This window comes from Leucoraja erinacea, chromosome 5, assembly GCF_028641065.1.
Source record: "Leucoraja erinacea ecotype New England chromosome 5, Leri_hhj_1, whole genome shotgun sequence".
Classification (NCBI taxonomy): Eukaryota; Metazoa; Chordata; class Chondrichthyes; order Rajiformes; family Rajidae; genus Leucoraja; species Leucoraja erinaceus.
Window position 1 is genome coordinate 89224497 of NC_073381.1, and position 12637 is coordinate 89237133.

Here is a 12637-nt window from a genome sequence, read left to right on the forward strand (position 1 = left end):
CCACCACCACCACATAAAATCCCTCCAAACTAACTGACTAACATTTATGCAATGATTTACAATGATTCCCCGGTCTCCGGGGAGGAGGCAGCCGCTCCAGACTTTTCAAGCCGCCCTCGCTACCTACCTAATCTACGCTAAAAATCTTCCATTCGGAAATCCGAAAATGTCCGAAATCCGACAAGTGTCTGGTCCCAAGGCTTTCGGATAAAAGGTTGTGCACCTGTACTACATTTCGCACAACACCTCTGCTCAGTTCCCAATAACCAACCTGATCTCCCGGTGACTCAGCACTTCAACTTCCCCTCCCATTCCGAACCTTTCTGTCCTGGACCTCCTCCATTGCCAGAGTGAGTCCCACCGTAAATTGGAGGAGCGGCACCTCATATTTCACTTGGGTAGTTTACACCCCAGCAGTATGAACATTGACTTCTCCAATTTCAGGTAGTCCTTGCTTTCTCCCTCTTTCCCCTCCCCTTCCCGGCGTCGAGACGCTGCGTATGCCCGTCGAGGCGGTGCGTACAGCCTCAATGCGGCTGCGGGCCGACAGCCATTGCCGTGCGGAATTTTTGGACAGTCAGTTTTTCGGAGCACAGCGCGATGTCGGGACCAGCCCCACACAACTCCATACGGCTCCGGCGATCGAAGTGAGACCAGCCCCACGAAGCCGTACAGCTCAAGCGACCGCGTTAGGTTGCGCTAGCCGCATGCAGGCGCATGCTGGTGGGACCCGCCCTTAAGCTGCTTTTCACATCCTTGTATCTCATTGTTAGCACCTCTTCCACAACAAACAATGTACTATTGTGGGTTCCAGAAAATGCTGGAGTAACTCTGCAGGACAGGCAGCATCTCTGGAGAGCAAGAATGGGGGACGTTTCGGGTCGAGACCCTTATTGAAGAAGTGTCTCGACCTGAAGCGTCACCCATTCCTTCTCTCCTGAGATGCTGCCTGTCCCGCTGAGTTGCTCCAGAATTTTATGCCTACCTTCGATTTAAACCAGCATCTGCAGTTATTTCCTACACATTGTGGGCTCCACCTTTCCTTGGCTCCTCAAACTGCAGATCATCTTGGACAATACAGCAAACCCCCTCCATGACACACTGGTCGTCCAGAGGAGAACCTTCAGCAACAGACTGGTTCCACCAAGATGCAGCACAGATTACATAACTGAACTAAACCATAAATCAAGCCGACAGCAAATAATTAGTTTCACAAATAAACTCAGCTGCGGCTTGGTCCAAGCAAAGAGGTCTAGTTTAATTGGGTGATTAAACCGTGATTGGAGCAACCCATCAGAATATCTCTTCACTCACGGCAAAATACTGAAATGTATTTTAGTGTGAGAGAGTCTGCAAATATTTGTGCCATGTTTTCAGGCATAAATCGTTATATACCAAGCTGCAAAGTAACAGTTTATATCATTTTATAATAATTAATGTTGCTAGTTCCAAGGGTGGTGCAGTGGTAGAGTTGCTGCCTTACAACGCCAGAGACCCGTGTTCGATCCTGACTGCGGATGCTGTCTGTACACAGTTTTTACGTTCTCCCTGTAACCACAAGGGTTTTCCCCAGGTGCTCCGGTTTGCTCCCACAATCCAAAAACGTACAGGTTTGGTAGGTTAATTGGCTTCGGTAAATTTGTCCCGAGTGTGTAGGATAGAACTAGTGTACTGGGTGATCGGTGGTTGTTGTGGACTCAGTGGGCCAAAGGGCCTGCTTCTGCGTTGTATCTCTAAACTAAACTAAACAAAAAAATATATTTCTGCCTTGTTTTCAGGCATCAAACCTTGAATGTCAACCTGCCAAGTAACCGCTTGTGCTAAATAACCTTGCCACTTCCAATTGCAGAACTTTGCCAAACCTATCTTTCAGCTTGACAAGCTAAATATTTTGGAAGTGCTTGACCAAGCCTATATTTAAGCAAGCAGAACTAATTTTTGTGGGGTAATCATTGCAATTGTGGAATTTGGTCCATTCCCCCCCCCCAAACATGGCAAAGGATGAGACAATTTTGTAGATACTGATCAAATAAATATATAATTTGAGCTAATTCACTATAAATCTGCTTAATGATAACCAGGTTAAATTCCAATAACCGGGACATAAATGACAGCACAAGAACAGGCTCTTCAGCCCGCAATGTTGTACCTGATACCAAGACTACAGGTATTACTTAGCTACCTGTGCACAATCCATATCCCTCCACTCCCACATATCCACATGCATATCCAAAATTCCCTTGAATGCCTCTTTCATATCTACCTGAATCACTACTCTTGGCATTGCGTCTCATACACTCATCACCCTCTTAGCTAAAAACGTTGCCCAAGATCCTAAAGCACAGGTAAATTTCTGGAATTCCAGGAAATGAAAAAGAAGATAGACACAAAGTGCTGGAGTAACTCAGCGGCTCAGGCAGCATCTCCCTGGAGAAAAAGATGGGTGACATTTTATGCCAGGATCCTTGTTCGGATTGAAGAAGGGTCCAGACTTAAAATGTCACTCATCCTTTTTATCCAGAGATGCTGATACTGCCTGTCCCGCTCAGTTACTCCAGCTTTTTGTGACTGTCTTCAGTTCAAACCAGCATCTGCAGTTCCTTCTTACACATACTGCCTGACCCATTGAGTTACTCCAGTCTGAGGGCAGATCCCGACCCAAAACATCACCCATCCATCATCTCCAGAAATGCTGCCTGACCCGCTGATTTACTCCAGCACTTTGTGTCTATATTTGATATTTGATATTCTTTTGTTTCTAAATGAAACAGGAGGTTATCTATCATAAATTCACCAGTCCTGACTGATGTTTCTGGCCACTCATCGTGACCCCATTGTACACTTCCCAACCGTGACGTAGCATGCAGTGTATCGTTCATTAAAAAAGTAAGCAGAAGAGACAAATTTTCCTCCTTACCTCCTGACGCCATTTGTGAGCATTTGCAAAGGCATTTGTCATTGTCTGAATCCTTTGTGCTAAAATAGTTTCCTAATTGGCTGAAGCTGCTGATCTTGCCTGCTGTTCCACTGTAACCTTTAAGATGTATTCTGTAGAAAGAATAGATTATGGAAAATGTTGTTACTTTTTTTGTCCATTTAATGTAATGAGTACAGGCAGCACCCATGTCGACATTAATCTTGTATTACAATTTGTACCATAATTTTTGAAACAATTTAATCATTCATTTTATTTGATAAAAACAAATTTTCATATGCTGGTTTATATCAAACATAAACACAATATGCTGGAATAACAGTGAGTCAGGCAGCGTTTGAAGAAGGATCACGACCCAAAATATCACTCATTCCTTCTCTCCAGAGATGCTGCCTGACCCTCTGAGTTACTCCAGCATTTTGTGTCTATCTTGGATAGGCACGTGGATAGGACAGTTTCAGAGGGATATGAGCCTGGCACATACGTCGGACCGTCGGACCAGGTTCATGTTTGTGATAATTGAGAGATTCATTAACAGTTACACACTCGTATTGCCCTCGGTTACTGCCCGCCCCAGGACCAATGAACGGTGAAGCACGAGGTTCATACTTCACTAAATTTCCACTTTGATTTACTATATCTGTTTTTAATTTCATGTGTTGCTTTTGGATCGCTTTGAGACATTTAATTGAACCGAATAAAATGATTGTGGGAAACTTTTTATTTAGTTCAATTGACATTGCCAAGAGTAAAGTCAACAGTATATTTAACTACCGATAAGCCTGCTCCATTAAATGTTTACAGAAAAGGTAATGTTGGAAGGTAAATAGCGTTGTACATGGCAGCATTTTATTACCACTTTGTTCAAAGGTCACTGATATTCCTCTTGCAATTAGTTATTATAGAGTCACACACACTCTTACAACGTGGTAACAGGCCCTTCAGCGCAACTTGCCCACACCAGCCAACATGTCCCTTCCACACAAGTCCCACCTGCCTGCATGTGGCCCATATCCCTCTAAACCTGTCCTTAAACCTGTGTCCGCTAATTCTCAATTCCTCTATTCTGGACATGAGACTCTGTGCATCTACCTTTTTCACACACAGAGTGGTGAATCTGTGGAATTATCTGCCACAGAAGGTAGTTGAGGCCAGTTCATTGGCTATATTTAAGAGGGAGTTAGATGTGACCCTTGTGGCTAAAGGGATCAGGGGGTATGGAGAGAAGGCAGGTACAGGATACTGAGTTGGATGATCAGCCATGATCATATTGAATGGCGGTGTAGGCTCGAAGGGCCGAATGGCCTACTCCTGCACCTATTTTCTATGTTTCTATGTTTCTACCTGATCTATTCCTCTCTTGATATTGTACACCTATGTAAGATCACCCCTCATCCTCCTGCGCTTCATGGAATAGCGTCCGAGCCTGCTCAACCTCTCCCTTTTGCTCAAGCCCTATGACATTTAGTATGTGTGTAGTTTATGTATATATATGTGTGCATGTGTATCTATATGTGTGCGTGTGTGTATAATATATATATGACTTATTTCTGTTTATAATATTGTTTACAGAGTACTATATTCACATTTTCTGTTGTGCTGCAATAAGTAATAATTTCATGATTCTGTTTGGGACACATGACATTAAAACACTCTTGACTTTCCCTCTTGACCTTCTTGATACCCAAGGTGATTGAAATAATTTGGTTTAAAAAAATGTCAATTTTCAAGAGAGGGGCAAACTCCGTGCATTACTAATTTTCCTTTGTGTGCATCTTAAATAAGTTAGCAACTGTTTTATTATCCGCAAAACACAAAGTTTGCAGAAATTGTGTTTTGGATAAAAAGTTTAGAATTTTGAAGTTGCATCAATTGTAAACCAAGATGAGTGTGACTGCAGAAACAAGGAACTGCAGACGCTGGCTTGAATGGGCCACTGTGGCATGGTGGCGCAGCGGTAGAGTTTCTGCCTTTCAGCACCAGAGACCCGGGTTGGATCCTGACTACGGGTGATGTCTGAATGGAGTTTGTACGTTCTCCCCGTGACCTGCATGGTTTTCTCTGGGTGCTGCGGTTTCCTCCTACAATCCAAAGGCGTACAGGTTTGTAGGCTACTTGGCTTGGTATAATTGTAGATCATCCTTCGCGTGTGTAGGATAGTGTAAGTGTGCAGGGATCGCTGGTCGGTGCGGACTCGATGGGCCGAAGGGTCTGTTTCTGCACTGTATCTCTAAACTAAACTAAACTTAACATTAATCAAGATTAACTTAGTCAGTGTTTGGGCACTTTATCTTATCTATTCTCAGAAAATCGTGCAGTTGACTTGAGATAAAACCAGCTGAAATCTTCATTTCATGATGCAGAGCTGCCGGTTGATGCTCACTAAACACTGAGGTTGATTGTTTCCCACCAATTTCATGAATGGTTCTGTGAAAAACCTCAAAGGCTAGGCACTGAACATTCATCCCTTTTGCAAGGTTATCATTTCTGTTACATGTGTTTTTTATTCATTCAAGGTGTGTGGGCTTTCCAGCCTGAGCCAGCATTTAATTGCCCTTCCCTGGTTGCCCCACATGAGTCAGGAGTGTTTTATTGTCATATGTCCCTAAACAAACAATAATTGTTCAAAGACAAAAGCAATGCACCCCAGGTCTGTGTAGTTTAGAGCTTAATTAGAGGTTGTAGTCCACCAGGTCCTGTGTTCGGCCGCGGGCGACCAGCTTGGTGGCTCCCACTACAGGCCACGGCACATCGGTTCAGGGTTTCAACTGAGCGAAGATGAAGGAACGATGATGTATTTCCAAGTCAGGATGGCGGGAGGCTTGAAGAAGAACTTCCATCTGGTGGAATTCCCATGATTTTGTTGCCCTCGTCCTTCTAGCTGGTGTAAGTCCTGAGTTTGGAAGGTGCTATCTAAGGAATCTCAGTGAGTTGCTGTGGTGCATCCTGTAGATGGTTCATTGTTGCTTTATTTTTCACATATGCAACTGTAGAGTAAAATTCCTTTTGAATATTTATACATCTTATTGAGATGTACAATTGTGATGTTGTAGACGTGTATAAAATCATGAGAGGAATAGATTGGGTCGATGCACAGAGTCTTTTGCCCAGAGTAGGTGAATCGAGGACCAGACGACATAGGTTTAAGGTGAAGGGGAAAAGATTGAATAGGAATCTGAGGGGTAACTTTTTCACACAAAGGGTGGTGGGTGTATGGAACAAGCTGCCAGATGAAGTAGTTGAGGCTGGGACTATCCCAGCATTTAAGAAACAGTTAGACAGATATATGGACAGGGCAGGTTTTGAAGGATATGGGCCAAACGCAGGCAGGTGGGACTGGTGTAGCTGGGGCATGTTAGCCGGTGTGGGCAGGTTGGGCTGAAGGGCCTGTTTCCACGCTGTATGACCCTGTGACATGCAGGTGCTGCCATATTTTGATGCCACACGTCCAAAGTCCAGTCCGCCTGCGTGCTTGATGTACTGGAGCAGTTCCCACGAACCAACAAATGGTGCAGAAGCAGTTTGCGGACGGTGCAATTCATTGCCACACATGGCTGTGGAGGCCAAGTAATGGATATTTTTAAAGCAGTGTTCGACAGATTCTTGATTAGTGCGGGGGTGGTTATGGGGAGAAGGCACGAGAATGGGGCTGAGAGGGAAATATAGATCAGCCATGATTGAATTGCGGAGTCGACTTGATGGGCCGAATGGCCTAATTCTGCTCCTAGAACATGTGAACTGCTTCTGCTGTGCGTTGGTAATGGAGTGAGCGATTAATTGTGGATAGGGTGCCTATCAAACAGACAGGGTGGCTGTATGGTGTCGAGCTTCTCAAGTACCGTTGAGTACAGTCTGAGGAAAGTGACAAAACGTCACCTATCCATGTTCTCCGGAGATGCGGCCTGACCTGCTGAGTTACTCCAACACTTTGTGTCCCTTTGTGTATTGACCAGCATCTGCAGACCTTTGTTTCAACCATACAATGATCTCAATACTCAATGATACTTTATTGTCACTTGTATCTTGGTAAAGTGAAATTCTTTGTTTTTGTGCACAATCCAGTAAAATCATACAGCAGACTTCACCGAGGCAGTACACAAAGAGACGCCATGTTTCTGACGCCGACAACGTTTCAACATTTCTTGGTGCAGTCTTATCTTCTTGGAGTGGCGAGCCAGGCCCACCGCCGCACATGGCCACAGGCAGCCCCCCGCTGGGTCCCTCATAGTTTCCAGCAGTTCCCCAATGGTCCCTCTTGTTCTCAGCCGTCTCCCCACGCCGGGTCCATCTTTGTTCAGTCCATGTTCTCCAGACTTTGTTCAGTCTTCAAGGGTGCAAAATTGGACCTTTGGAGACTGAAACAGGTGAATTTATTATGGGGAACAAGGAAATGGCAGACGAGTTAAACAGGTACTTTGGATCCGTCTTCACTAAGGAAGACACAAACAATCTCCCTGATGTACTCGTGGCCAGATGATCTGGGAAGACGGAGGAACTGAAGGAAATTCATATTGGGCAAATGTGTGAACTGTGAGGAGGATGCTATAAGGATGCCAGGGTGACTTGGACAGTTTGGGTGAGTGGGCAGATGCATGGCAGATGCAGTTTAATGTGGATAAATGTGAGGTTATCCACTTTGGTGACAAAAACAGGCAGATTATTATCTGAATAGTGTCAAGTTGGGAAAAGGGGAAGTACAAGATCTGGGGGTCCTTGTTCATCAGTCACTGAAAGTAAGCATGTAGGTACAGCAGGCAGTGAAGCAAGCTAATGGCATGTTGGCCTTCATAACAAAAGGAGTTGAGTATAGGAGCAAAGAGGTCATTCTGCAGTTGTACAGGGCCCTAGTGAGACCACACCTGGAGTATTGTGTGCAGTTTTGGTCTCCAAATTTGAGGTAGGACATTCTTGCTATTGAGGGAGTGCAGCGTAGGTTCACAAGGTTAATTCCCGGGACGGCAGGACTGTCATATGCTGATAGAAAGGAGCTGCAGGGCTTGTATACTCTGGAATTTAGAAGGATGAGAGGAGATCTTATTGAAACATATAAGATTATTAAGGGATTGGACACGCTAGAGGCAGGAAACATGTTCCCGATGTTGGGGGAGTCCAGAACCAGGGGCCACAGTTTAAGAATAAGGGTTGGGGTTAGTTTAGAACGGAGATGAAGAAAAACGTTTTCACCCAGAGAGTTGTGAATCTGTGGAATTCTCAAAGGCAGTGGAAGCCAATTCTCTGGATGCTTTCAAGAGAGAGTTCGAGCTCTTAAAGATAGCGGAGTCAGGGGATATGTGGAGAAGGCAGGAACGGGGGGGGCACTGATTGTGGATGATCAGCCATGATCACAGTGAATGGCGGTGCTAGCTTGAAGGGCCGAATTACCTACTCCTGGACCTATTGACTATTGTCTATTCTCAGCAGTCTCCCCACGCCGGGCCTATCTTTGTTCTGAGTCGTCTCCCCACGCCGGGTCCCTCTTGTTCTCGGCAGCCCATCCACGCCGGGTTCATCTTTGTTCTCGGCAGCTCCACTGGGTCCCTCTTGATTCTAAGCAGTCCGTTCACCGGGTTGTACTTGGTGGCCTGCCGGTCGTTCGGCTCCACAGCGCATCCTGGGAGTCTTCTACAGGATACAGCTGTCCACTTTATAGGTAAGTGGATGGATTAATCTAAGCCTTTTAACTTCAGGTCATTGGCATATGATCAGAATTTGCCAAATGAACTGGTTTAGTTTGGAGGTACAGAGTGCAACAGACCCTTCGGCCACCGTGTCCGCACATTAACACTAGCTTACACTCACGGGACTATTTACATTCATACCAAGCCTATTAATCTACAAACCTGTACGTCTTTGGAATGTGGGAGGAAACCGGAGCAACTGGAGAAAACCCATGCGGCAACTGGGAGAACGTACAGACTCTGCACAGACAGCACCTGTAGTTGGGATTGAACCTGGGTAGGTCTCTGGCGCTGCATGGCAGCTGATCTACTGCTGCGCCACCGTAAATGGTGAAATCATTAATTATGTCATGAGTGTAAAATCCATATTCAGGAGGAAGTGTCCGTTTACTTAACGTTGGAGTTTACATGAACATGTAATGGTCTTGACCTACTTGCAGAAATTGCAGTTTAATTTTGCAGATATTGTGGTATAATACAGAATCTTTCCAAAGCCTGCAGCACTCAAGATAAATAATTGTTTCCAGATGAAAATATATTTAGCTTGGATGTTGGACAACATAGCACAACCTTCCACTGGTGCTTCAACTTATGTGGGTTAAAAGTGTAATTGTTATTGATGCAGTTTACAACACACCCTGAAGACACGACAGGTTAGAAGGTGCATTTTTTGATGGTGGGGACAAGGCTAATAAACTGCTTTGTTTGGAATCGAGCCTGATGCAGCAACACTTAACTGCTTTCACACAAAGGGAGGAAACTGCTTCTGTCAGTTGTAAAACCATATTGAGATATCAATGCTGTCATAGATTGTATGAAAAATAGTTTATGATTTTGTTTTTTAGTTTAATGCAGCGCCTCCATAAGTAAAAGCCTACTCTCTACCCCCACCCTGCCCCTTGCATCACTTTGTCTGTGTCTTATGCTGCGGGATATTTTTCTTCTCTTGACATGTAGCCTTCTCGCTTCTCCGCTTTCTTTGAGCCCCTGCTAAACATCTGCCTCTTTCACCAAGATTTTAATCAGCCACCTTGGAATATTTACTTCTATCTTGGTTTGGATGTTTGTCTAATTGCATGCGAGCGGGCGTGCGCATTTGGAGAATTGCCCTTTGTTAACTGCTGCTCGTTATTCCTCTTGCAAGAGTGTGATTGTGTGGAGTGCGGTAGTGACTCGTGTGTTCCTTCTCCCAGTGCCAGCTCGAAGTTTAATCTCTCCCAAGGCCTTCAAATCTGTACCACTGAACCAATCCCCTCCCGTGGATCAATAGTTAGAACGTAGAACAGTGCAGCACAAGAACAGGCCCTTTGGCCCACAATGTCTGTGCCGAACATGGTGCCAAGACCATCTCTTATCTGCCTGCACAAAACAAATACCCCTCCATTTCCGACATTTGCATAGCTCACCATTACAACTCAACATCTGTAGCACACTGTTCCAACTCAATTAACATCTCTAGCACACCATTTCATCACAAATCACATCTGTAGCTTGGAAGACAGATACAAAATGCCAGGGTAACTCAGCGGCATCTCTGGAGAAAAGAACAAGATTACATTTTGTGTCGAGATGCTTCTTCAGACTGACTGTCATGGGAGAACGCACAGATTATGGGGAGAAGGCAGGAGAATGGGGTTAGGAGGGAGAGATAGATCAGCCATGATTGAATGGTGGAATAGACTTGATGGGCCAAATGGCCTCATTCTAATCCTATCACTTAAGAACTTATGAGAGGGGAAACTAGTATGAACATTTGTAGAAAGAACAAATAAATGAAAGGTATGAAAAGGACAAATTAAAGCCAGCAACGCTGATCAAGGAAAGGTGGAGCCCACAATGGTCCATTGTTGGCTGTGGAGAAGGTGATAACAAATGAATACAAAGAGTGAATCTGAGCAGGACGACAGTGAAACTAGATAAACGACAAGGGTGGAGGAGAGACGGAGAGAGAGGGAATGCAAGGGTTACTTAAATTTAGAGAAATCGATATTAATACTGCTGGACTATAAGCTGCCCAAGCAAAATATGAGATGTTGTTTGTCCAATATGTATTTGGCCTCACCCTGACAGTTGAGGAAGCCCAGGACAGAAAGGTCAGGATGGGAATGGGAAGGGGGGGGGGGGGGAGGTTTGAAAGATTTGGCAACTGGGAGATGGCAACCTATCCAAAGGTCTCATAAATGCCACTGTCATATCTGCCTCAACCACCACGCGTTCTAGGCACTCACCAACCTCTGTATTTAAAACAAAGCACGGCCAGCACATTTACTTTCAACTTTACCCCTCTCATCTTCAAGCTATTCCAGTAGTAAAACCAGATGTAATATTTGTAATAAAATCATGTGTTATTTACAATCTTTGCATCTAGTACTTCGACCTGAAAGCAGCAATAAGATTTCAGAGTGAGTGAACTAAATGTAACTTGGGAATGGGGAAAAAAAAAAGAGAGACAGAGTGCTGGAGTAATTGAGCGGGTCAGGCAGCATCCCAGGAGAACATGGATAGGTGACGTTTCGGGTCAGAACCCTTTGGGTCAGGAATGGAAAGGCGTGTCGAGAGCTGTAAAGGCAGTACATCAAATCTGCTCCTTGCCACTAATGTGATATATCCATGTCCAAAATATGTGACTAATGTTACACGAACAAGCTGTCCTCAGTGAGGATGCTCAGTTTGTATCATGTAACTTAAAAAATTAAACTGTTCTCATTAGCATTGGAAATCTAGCATGACATTTGCATGTTGATTTAGGGCAGATATAGTGCAGCACGGTGGCACAACGGGTATAGTTGCTGTTTCACAGCGCCAGAGATCCGGGTTCAATCCAGACAATGGGTGCTGTCTGTACGGAACTTGTACATTCTCCCCGTGACCGTGTGGGTTTCCTCCGGTTTTCTCCCACACTCCAAACCCGTACAGGTTTGTACAAGAAGGGTCTGAAGGAGGGTCTCGCCCCTAAAACGTCACCCAATCCTTCGCTCCATAGATGTTGCCTCACCCGCTGAGTTTCTCCAGCATTTCTATCTACCTTCGTACAGGTTTGTAGGTTAATTGTCTTCAGTAAAATGTCCCTAATGTGTAGGATAGTGTTAGTGTACGATGATCACCGGTCAGAACAGACTCAGTGGGCAGAATGGCTTGTTTTCGCGCTGTATCTCAACACTAAACTAAGGGGTAAATTTATGTATTTCATGTGTTCAAAGGCTGATTTACATGCTTGCCTTTTTGGAATAACTCGCTTGCATTTACACCTGGCAGCGCAGTCGTGTATATGTGCAACGTATGCGTTTTTAAATTACGCGCGACTTTTCAAGAACGTAACCCCCGCATAAAATGCAAAGTACCTCCACATCGGTTCAAAATAAGTAAAGTACCTCCACATCGGTTCAAAATAAGTAAAGTATCTCCACATCGGTTCAAAAGAAGCTATATTTAAAATGCCTACTTGTATTTTTGTGCTTCACTATCCAAGTAGAATTGGTTGTATGATGAAAAGGCCTCGTTAGCTTCCCAATCTCTCAATTGGATCCGAAGAGCATAGTTCTTTTGTTTGGTCATTTGATAGATAACTTCATTTCCCAACCAATGTTCCTCAGCAGGGTCACCAAATCCCTGTGAAGCAATAACATAATCTTAGTGCATTTGTAGTGAAAAAATGTTCCATAGATTTTAGCCAGAAAGCCATTGATGTGCCAAATGGATTCCGCGTTTATCCCTCCCATAGGGCAGAAGCAGAATTGGGCCATTCAACACATTGAGTCTACACCGCCATTCAATCATGGCTGATATATTTTTTCCTCACAACCCCATTCTCCTTCTGCCTTCTCCCCCGATGCCCGTACTAATCAAGAACCCGCAATCTCCTCTTTAAAGGCTTCCCTGGCGTGGAGTGAGAGGTCATCGTTGCAAGCCATTTTGTTCCATAATATACAAGCATTACAGCATCCTGTCACCCCGGTTGCTTGGTATTTGCTTGTAGGGAGGGGGGGGGTCAGCACTCAAGGTGACCTCTATGTGGAGGCCACAG

The 12637-nt window shown here is 44.7% G+C and overlaps 1 protein-coding gene and 1 long non-coding RNA gene across 2 annotated transcripts in view; one reads left to right on the forward strand and one right to left on the reverse strand.

The window, feature by feature from the left end:
* LOC129697531 (uncharacterized) overlaps positions 1 to 12637 on the forward strand; it is a 65910-nt gene that overhangs the window by 20695 nt on the left and 32578 nt on the right. The window lies entirely within an intron of this gene.
* Positions 1 to 12637, reverse strand: part of LOC129697528 (angiopoietin-2-like) — an 88582-nt gene that overhangs the window by 6547 nt on the left and 69398 nt on the right. Inside the window, exons 7-8 of the mRNA XM_055636179.1 lie at positions 12056 to 12222; positions 2918 to 3048 (exon numbers count right to left, since the gene is read on the reverse strand). Coding sequence (XP_055492154.1) covers positions 2918 to 3048; positions 12056 to 12222 — 298 coding nt within the window. The remainder of the gene's footprint in view (positions 1 to 2917; positions 3049 to 12055; positions 12223 to 12637) is intronic.